Source organism: Bufo bufo, chromosome 2 (genome assembly GCF_905171765.1).
Source record: "Bufo bufo chromosome 2, aBufBuf1.1, whole genome shotgun sequence".
Lineage (NCBI taxonomy): Eukaryota > Metazoa > Chordata > Amphibia > Anura > Bufonidae > Bufo > Bufo bufo.
Window position 1 is genome coordinate 768,364,971 of NC_053390.1, and position 9,531 is coordinate 768,374,501.

A 9,531-nucleotide genomic window follows, 5' to 3' on the forward strand; every position below is an offset into this window, starting at 1 on the left:
GTACTTTCACATTAGCGTTTTTCTTTTCCAGCATAGAGTTCCGTCACAGGGGCTCTATACTGGAAAAGAACTGATCAGGCATGTCCCCATGCATTCTGAATGGAGAGCAATCCGTTCAGGATGTCTTCAGTTCAGTCATTTTGACTGATCAGGCAAAAGATAAAACCGTAGCATGCCACGGTTTTCTCTCCGGCGAAAAAACTGAAGACTTGCCTGAATGCCAGATCTGGCATTTTTCCCCATAGGAATGTATTAGTGCCGGATCCAGCATTCAAAATACCGGATCCGGCCTGCGCATGCGCAGACCGGTAAAATGTGAAAAAAAATAAGACGGATCAGTCTGTCCGCATGACAAGCAGAGAGACGGATCTGTTCTTGCAATGCATTTGTGAGACTGATCCGCATCCATATCCGTCTCACAAATGCTTTCAGTCACATCCAAATCGGCGGATCCGGCGGGCAGTTCCGACGACGGAACTGCCCGCCAGATCACACTGTGAAAGTAGTCTTAGCAGGAACAGGTCAATATTTTTGTTTTACTTTTATTAGCTTTTCTGCTTTTAGCCAAATTTTTACTATCCCAGGCATTCTCTTTTAAAGGTTATGTACACCTTCTGAGGCAATTTTTTTTATTTATTATTGCATGTTGCTCATTTTTGTCAAATGATTCAATTGGCCTTTATTAAAAATGTTGAGCTGTTCTGTCGCAAAGGGTTAACTGTTTTCCTAGCTGTGTGGCTGGTACTTTAATTTTGTGATATTCATCTAATAAATATTATGACCAAGAGGTCATAAACACTTATGCCACATTCTTATCAGTAAGGTTAGAACTGGTGTTTAGGTAATCAGAGATAAGGAGTCCGTCAGCTCCTGGTCTGACGGAAAAGATAGAAAATCTACTAGGGTGCTACTAGAGTATGTCGGCTCTTTATTTAAAAAAATATGGTGTCCTTTTTTCTGTAAAGACTAATTAATAAATAAATAAAATGTTTAGCTCAAAATCTGTACAATGCAATAATTGCCCCTAAAGGTGTACATAGCAATATAGAGCCATGATCCAGCCTAGTGCATTAGGCCTTACTCCGTATGAAAGCTAACCACGCTGTCTTTAATACCAGGAACTCCTACAGATGACCATTTTAGCGATTCAGTCACCAGCCAGCCTGCCCGCCAGAATTCCACCGCTCCACTTCTTGTTGAAAGCAGCTCCGACCAGTTCCTGACCACCCCAGACGGAGAGGAGAAGGACATTACACAGGCCAACCCAGAGCTCAAACACCGGTCATCTAACAAGGATCTGCTGGACATTGACCGCTTCACTATCTGCGGGAACAGAATTGACTAGTCCGACGTCTGGAAGAGAAGAACTCGCACTTAAATATTTATTTTTCTTTAAGTTATTTCCACAGGTAAAGTCTATTCCCCTTTCACTGGAAACCTGCTCTGGCGCAGGCTCATGGAGGTGATATAGCGTTCCTATGGACTAGAAATTGGAAGGACTCTGCTTGGCAAAAGCTGAGCTCTGTACATGATCCTGGATTTTTTAGTTTAGAAAACATTGGACAGTCTTGAGACAAAATTCTCCTCCCTCATTGCCACTTATCGTCATACAGGTTAGTTCACTAGGCCAAGATCAAATGCCTTAAATTTTTCAGGGTGGAAACAAATTCCTTCACCCCTGTGTCATAAGGTTACTTGGAGCCCTCCGACCTGCTCACATGTATGTAGATTATGTTTGGATTTTAGAAGCCTTCACATAGAAGCCTTTTTCTTTTTTTGTACATAGCTATAAATAGATAGTTATTTTCCAGAATTAAAGCAGAATAATGTATTTTAACAGGTACTATTAAACCAACAAATCTCACCCTTGGAGATGCATCTCTCATAGACAGCCTAAAGGGGTGTGGGCAAGATGTGATGGGAACAGACCAGGTTTGTGTCTGACATGGGATGTAGTCACGTCGCTCTTCCTTTTTATTTTTTTAATATAATTTTAATACACCAGGTAAGTTGCCCTTTTTGCTATGGCTGTGATGTACAGTGCTGCATGCAAAGAACCTTTTATTGACCATCTGAACTGCAAAAAAGAAAAAAAAAATCATCATGGGAAAACTATGTATGTTATATTGTGAATCTAAACGTTGACTGCAAAATGTTCACCCATCGAGGATGTTGGTGTCGTCTGTGAAGTCAAACCGCAGGGCTCAGTAGGCTGAATGTGCAGGCAATGAGGGGTTAATAAGTCATGTCACCAGCACATGTGTTGGGGCCATTTGCAAGTTGAAGTTCTGAGGAGCCATATTTTTCATCACTAGCACTGCCTCTGTGATTTCTATGTGTATGGATCCTGTATACAAAATGGCTGCAGATGACAGGGTTACTTTAAAGGGGTTGTCCCACAACGAATATTGTACATGGTTGTATCCAGCCCATAATTATGAAAAAAATAAATATTTACACTCAGATATTCCAAGAATAATGTTAGAATTGCACCTTCTGCTCAGCATCTCCTTTCTGAAGCAGAGAAGCTGCTTTAGATTAAGCCACCTCAACAAACGAGGGCCATCCTCCGCATAAGCGAAGAAGCAAGACTGAGCATGTGTGTCCACTTTGAGGTGGCTTCAAAGGTCCACTTTCCACATTTTTTTTTTTATTCCAGTGCATTTAAAAATGAAGCAGTTCTCCGATGATTTTGTTGCCTTTATGCAGACCGGTGTGTCTCCATGGTAACAGACTACAAACCAACTCTGTGTAGTCTGATCCTGCAGTCACACTACGCTCCATAGGTCTCCTGCTTTACAATAATCTTCCGAAGGAGAGGACAGATGGACCGTAGTGTGACTGCAGGATCGGACTACACAGCAATTGTTTGTGGTCTGTTAATGTGACGACGCATAGATCTGCGTAGGATTTGTAGATACTAAAACGTGGTGAATTTGTTAGATGCGCTGAACCGATAAGAAGCTGTTTGCAATGGTGGACCTTCCCTTTAAGGTTCGGTGTAATTTTATGCTTTGGACAAATAAGCCCCAAAATTTTCATGTTATACTTACGGATTTGCTGCAACCTGCATCCAAATCTGCATGTACGACATGCCACATGTCCACAAGCCCACCATGAAGAGGATCGGTCATGGCTGGTGAGATTCTACATAACTTGGTACTCTGGCTTGACTGCATATTCCCAGATATGGACTGTAGGTGGTGGTCACTCACTGTGCCTCAATCCCGAGCAGTGTAACAAATAACCAAATGTACATATAGTCATGTGCCTCTTCATGGCAGGCCCTCTGAGGTGTGGCCCTCTGCCAACTGTAAATGCGTATGGTTATCCCAAGACTAATGTCAAAAATAAAAATCAGACACTATATAGTACATTTCTTTCTAACAAAGCTAGAACCAGCCCTGCACCTCACATGGATCCAGAGATCTCCCCAGTCATTGCTCTGCTAGATTTATATCAAGCTGACAGCTCAAGGGAGGTGTCTCAGCTCTCCCTATCACAGCTCAGGTGGCGTGTCTCAGCTCTCCCTATCACAGCTCAGGAGGCGTGTCTCAGCTCTCCCTATCACAGCTCAGGAGGCGTGTCTCAACTCTCCCTATCACAGCTCAGGAGGTGTGTCTCAGCTCTCCCTATCACAGCTCAGGAGGCGTGTCTCAACTCTCCCTATCACAGCTCAGGAGGCAGTTGAAGGATGAAACTGAGCATGTGCGGCCATCTCAGTGAGCAGGACAAAGAAATAAGAAACAAACTAACAGCAGGTGGCGCTATGCGGATACATTTTATTGATTAACTCAGTGGCTATACAAAATTTTTAATTACATGCAATTACAAATGTATTCAGATCCAGGTGCTGGTTTGAAAAACTGTAGAATATTTTTCGTGGGACAACCTCTGTAATGTTTTTGTCTGTGTTTTTATATATTCTCCAAATGAGTGGAGATCCCCCCACCCCCCCATCCCAATTCCTCATATCACCAGTGCATTCTTATATATATGAGTGCATGGTTTTGGATTCAGTGTGAACCCTTGGTAGGTTTATAACACAGTGGATACCTCGCACTTATAAAGACCATCGCTCATCTGTATGTGCCATAACTTCTCCTGTAATGATCCCATTGTTCCTTCAGAAGAATGTACTGTTTGATCATATAACGGGCAGTGAAGTATATAACGGAAGCGACAGGTACACTTTTAAAGGAGTTGTCAAGAATAGGAAAAATTGTGTTCTTTTTTCCACGCTAATCTTTGATGGCCCCCTTTAAGGCTCCTAAAGGACCACTGGCTGTGTGTCCAGCATTGGAGCCTGAGGTTCAGGGTTACACACTGTACAAACTGATCACATGAAACCATACAAGATCACAGCATCCAGCCCTATTTACTAGGTTATTACCCAATGCATTATATAGTTTGCAAATGCATGTACACCTACCAAATATCTCAGAGGGGGGGCAGTTAAAAGGTGCAGATGTAACTTAAAGGGGTTTTCCAGCTATAATGGTTTATAAGCAATTGCCCATGCCCACAGCCTGCCTGTTCCATGCCACCTCCATCTTCCAGTCCCCTGTACTGTTTACGTCCAGTGGTGCGTGGTCACATCCTCCCCTCCAGCCAGTGACTTGGCCAGTCATTAGCTGGGGCAATGAATGGGACCATGCACCACCGGATGGTGGAGACAGAGGAGGACCAGCCCTGGAGCAGATAAGTATGAATCTTCAGTGGAAAACCCCTTTAAGCAGAAGGATTTGTCATGGAATTTGCAGCGAATCCTCAGCAAAATCTGCATGAGTTAGGCTGCGTTCACACGGGCGAGATTTCCGCGCGGGTGCAATGCGGTAGGTGAACGCATTGCACCCGCACTGAATCTGGACCCATTCATTTCAATGGGGCTGTTCAGATGAGCGATTATTTTCACGCATCACTTATGCGTTGCGTGAAAATCGCAGCATGCTCTATATTCTGCGTTTTTCACGCAACGCAGGCCCCATAGAAGTGAATGGGGTTGCGTGAAAATCGCAAGCATCCGCAAGCAAGTGCGGATGCTGTGCGATTTTTCACGCACGGTTGCTAGGTGACAGTCTATTCACTGTATTATTTTCCCTTTATAACATGGTTATAAGGGAAAATAATAGCATTCTGAATACAGAATGCATAGTAGGTGATCAATTGAGGGTTAAAAAATAAAAAAAATTAACTCACCTTGTCCTCTTGTTCGCGTAGTTCTCCCGGTCTTTAGTTCTTTAAAAAGATGAACTATGGGCTAAAGGACCTTTGGTGACGTCAGATCACATGGTCCATCACCGCGGTGATGGACCATGTGATTGGAGCATGTGATCTGACGTCACCAAAGGTCCTTTAGCCCATAGTTCATCTTTTTAAAGAACTAATGACCGGGAGAACTACGCGAACAAGAGGACAAGGTGAGTTAATTTTTTTTATTTTTTAACCCTCAATTGATCACCTACTATGCATTCTGTATTCAGAATGCTATTATTTTCCCTTATAACCATGTTATAAGGGAAAATTATAACATCTACACAACACCGAATCCAAACCTGAACTTCAGTGAAGAAGTTCGGGTCTGGGTACCACAGTCGGTTTTTTATCACGCGCGTGCAAAACACATTGCAGCCGCACAATAAAAACTAGAAACATCGGAACGCAATCGCAGTCAAAACTGACTGCAATTGCATTCCTACTCGCGCGGGTTTGCCGCAACACACCGGGACGCATCCGGAACTAATCCGGACACGCTCGTGTGAACGCAGCCTTACAGGTGGATGTTGCTGCAGATTTCGCCCTATGCATTGCAAAAGGTAAAATCTGCAGCATAAATTGTCATGTGGATTTCAAATCTGCACCACAGGTCCATCTCCATGTGCATAAGATTTGGTATGTGTGAGCATACCCTTAGGCTGTTCCTAGTTCTCAGCAATAATACAAGGCTGTGATTTTGCAGTACTTAATGGCATTTCCATTTTTTACACTATACATAAAGGCTATTGAAATATAACCTAGGCACGTAAATAAATTGTAATGTTGGTTTAGAAGTCATCCAGTCTCTAAAGGAGATCTCGTGGCTGCCCAGACTGCACTGTATATGCTCTGTACATGTTCAGTATACAACTAGGATTACATAGAGCTCTATGTACACATACCTCCTGTATAAATGCACTGAATGTATACAGCATAGTAGAAGTAGCAGTGATCATCAGTGTTCATTTGAGAGAACGTCAGAAAATTAAAAACCCTCAACGTATTTTGGGTAACCCCATCTAAAACTAGACATGTGATAAGACACATTGGTGGAAGACATCCAAGAGCTTAGTACCCTCATCAGGTCCCAGTGGAGAAGTAACTGTGCATGTGCCACTAGGGGGAGCTTAGGAGCTGTCTGCATACTGCTTACACATTAAACTCTATATAAACTCAGTATGCCCTGAGCTCCCTCTTGTGGTGGCTGCAGGAAACAGAATTATTTTAGCTTTTTTTATCTGACTTGCAGTGAATTTGGGCTCTGAATAAAAAGAGAGGTCTGACCTCAATAAAGATGTATCAAATAATTGATTTGTGCAGAATTTTGGACTGATTATAAAAAGTGTAAACCCATGCATCGGTTTCTGATTCATTTACATTTGTGAGCAGCTGAAAATTGGAATGGGATTGATTTTTCTTAGGTTAGTTGAGCCTTTGTTACTGTCCCTAATGTAGATGACTACACACACAGGAAATGTTTTCTGGAAGGAACATGAAAACCTTTTAATGTTTCTTCTTTTGCATACAGCACGTGTCCAGGCCTTCTGCTGATGAGTATTATCACTTGTGATTGGGTCATCTACCACTTGGGCTAGGCCACATTGCCATGTATGTCTAAGTAGATTTATACTGTCCCCATACTACAGTGGAAGGCTGGGGAGGACAAGGTAAAATTACTGTCCCCAGCATCGGACTGGCCCCGTACTAGAGGATCCTCCAGTTGGCCCAGGCTCTTGTACCATAGTGGGCCTAGGAAAAAAAACATTTGGTGCTGCCTTTTGGAGCCAGTTAATTGTCTTTTGGACTTTATTGATGATATGGGGGTTGAGCCACGAGAATAATTTTTTCTTTGGTCGGCCCAAGGAACCCCAGCCCAACCCTGTTTGCCCCCTATGGAAATATGACCTTGTGACAGTTGCAGAAACACTGACCTTGTCACCTGCCATTTTTTACCCCTATAGAACAGTTGAAGTCACTTTGCTGCAACGAATAAAAGGGTCACTATTCACTCCTTTACGGGACAATAGTACTTGAAGTTCCTGGGAATTAAATGGTCATCTGAAATAAGTATCTAAAATATATTTCAGATAACCGTACCTGTGGAGAATATCACTTTAGTGCCCTTTTATTAGGGAGTTGTCTTCTAGAAGCAGCGACACTCCTGCCCATGAATTGTTTGGCTCGGCAACCTTTAGTAAAAACAAAAGGGTCAACCCCACGGGCAAGAGTGGCACTCTTTTCTAGGGAAAAGAGCGTATCACAGGGACAGTTTCTCAGCCTTTCTTGCTTATCACTATTTTTATGTTCTAGCAGGTGTTATTGAATTGCTATATAGATAGTGTGTGGGATCTTCATCAACTTCCACGTCATTGTCCACACTGACACTTTTCTAGTATTTTATGTTGATTTGAACCCACAGGAACGGAGCTAGAGCAAAGGGTTGGAAGTGTTGTCATAGGGACCCAGTAACAAAATGGTGGTGATGACCGGGCCAGTCACTGGCGGTCCTCCTTTCAGTATAATCTCTCGCTTTTCTTGATTCGTCCACTTTTGTATGGACAGATTAGCATGTGGTGGAAGTAACGAATATTGATCATTTGCTATTGGGTGATGGACTTTTTCAAAGACTTTTTAGTGCTTCAGTTGAGGCGTTCTCGCCCCATCAAGTGTTGGCCTTGAGTTGTAGAAGTAGTGTTCTTATAGAGAATGTTATGCGTGCTGCATAATTCATACCCTGCTTAATATACAGGGTGGGCCATTTATATGGATACACCTTAATAAAATGGGAATGGTTGGTGATATTAACTTCCTGTTTGTGGCACATTAGTATATGTGAGGGGGGAAACTTTTCAAGATGGGTAGTGACCATGGCGGCCATTTTGAAGTCTGCCATTTTGAATCCAACTTTTGTATCCAACTTTTGTTTTTTCAATAGGAAGAGGGTCCTTTGACACATCAAACTTATTGGGAATTTCACAAGAAAAACAATGGTGTGCTTGGTTTTAACGTAACTTTATTCTTTCATGAGTTATTTACAAGTTTCTGACCACTTACAAAATGTGTTCAATGTGCTGCCCATTGTGTTGGATTGTCAATGCAACCCTCTTCTCCCACTCTTCACACACTGATAGCAACACCGCAGGAGAAATGCTAGCACAGGCCTCCAGTATCCGTAGTTTCAGGTGCTGCACATCTCGTATCTTCACAGCATAGACAATTGCCTTCAGATGATACGAGATGTGCAGCACCTGAAACTACGGATACTGGAAGCCTGTGCTAGCATTTCTCCTGCGGTGTTGCTATCAGTGTGTGAAGAGTGGGAGAAGAGGGTTGCATTGACAATCCAACACAATGGGCAGCACATTGAACACATTTTGTAAGTGGTCAGAAACTTGTAAATAACTCATGAAAGAATAAAGTTACGTTAAAACCAAGCACACCATTGTTTTTCTTGTGAAATTCCCAATAAGTTTGATGTGTCAAAGGACCCTCTTCCTATTGAAAAAACAAAAGTTGGATTCAAAATGGCAGACTTCAAAATGGCCGCCATGGTCACCACCCATCTTGAAAAGTTTCCCCCCTCACATATACTAATGTGCCACAAACAGGAAGTTAATATCACCAACCATTCCCATTTTATTAAGGTGTATCCATATAAATGGCCCACCCTGTAGACGCACACTTATCAGTCGCGAATCCCATATGATGGGGGAAAGGCAGGATTTTGTGTGATTAATAAAGAGCTAAAATGTCAAAAGGAAGATATGATTTTTTGCGAAGAAAATCAGAATGTGCAGATAAATTTTGCTTCCCTAATCCCCCCCAAACCATGAATTGTACAGCGCTCTGAGATATGATCTTCTGGTTATCTGCTTATTTATGAATGAAAGGAAATGAGTTTTTTCTTCTGTTGGAAATCATACTGTGTATAAGTTTTATAAGTGCACCTTGTAAAACTCTGCAAAATAAATTTTGTAATCTTTTATAAGCTCTGTGAGAACTGTCGTTTTTTCATTTGGTTGAATTAGTTTCAAAAGGATCCTGTTAGGTGCGGATCCGCACCTATAATGCAAACGATTGTATCCATTCAGAACGGATACGTTTGCATTACCATGAACATGCATTACCATGTTCCCGATAATGCAGTCAGATCCGTTTTGACTTGCATTGAAAGTCAATGGGAGGCGGATCCGTTTTCAATTGCACCATATTGTGTCAGTGAAAACGGATCCGTCCCCATTGACTTAAATTGTAAGGCTACTTTCACACTAGCGT

The 9,531-nt window shown here is 42.3% G+C and overlaps 1 protein-coding gene and 1 long non-coding RNA gene across 2 annotated transcripts in view; one reads left to right on the forward strand and one right to left on the reverse strand.

Annotated features, from left to right (window-relative positions):
- The window catches only part of TAPT1 (transmembrane anterior posterior transformation 1), a 62,660-nt gene extending 60,224 nt beyond the window's left edge, over positions 1 to 2,436 (forward strand). The window contains exon 14 of the mRNA XM_040419067.1: positions 1,119 to 2,436. Within this exon, the coding sequence (XP_040275001.1) occupies positions 1,119 to 1,345 (227 nt within the window). The 3' untranslated portion in view covers positions 1,346 to 2,436. The remainder of the gene's footprint in view (positions 1 to 1,118) is intronic.
- Positions 2,437 to 6,530: 4,094 nt separating this feature from the next.
- On the reverse strand, positions 6,531 to 9,240 carry LOC120990327. The gene is made up of 2 exons (XR_005776401.1): positions 8,924 to 9,240; positions 6,531 to 7,993 (listed from the first exon to the last, which is right to left on the reverse strand). It is a non-coding gene; the product is annotated as an uncharacterized LOC120990327 (long non-coding RNA).
- Between the last annotated feature and the right edge of the window lie 291 nt (positions 9,241 to 9,531).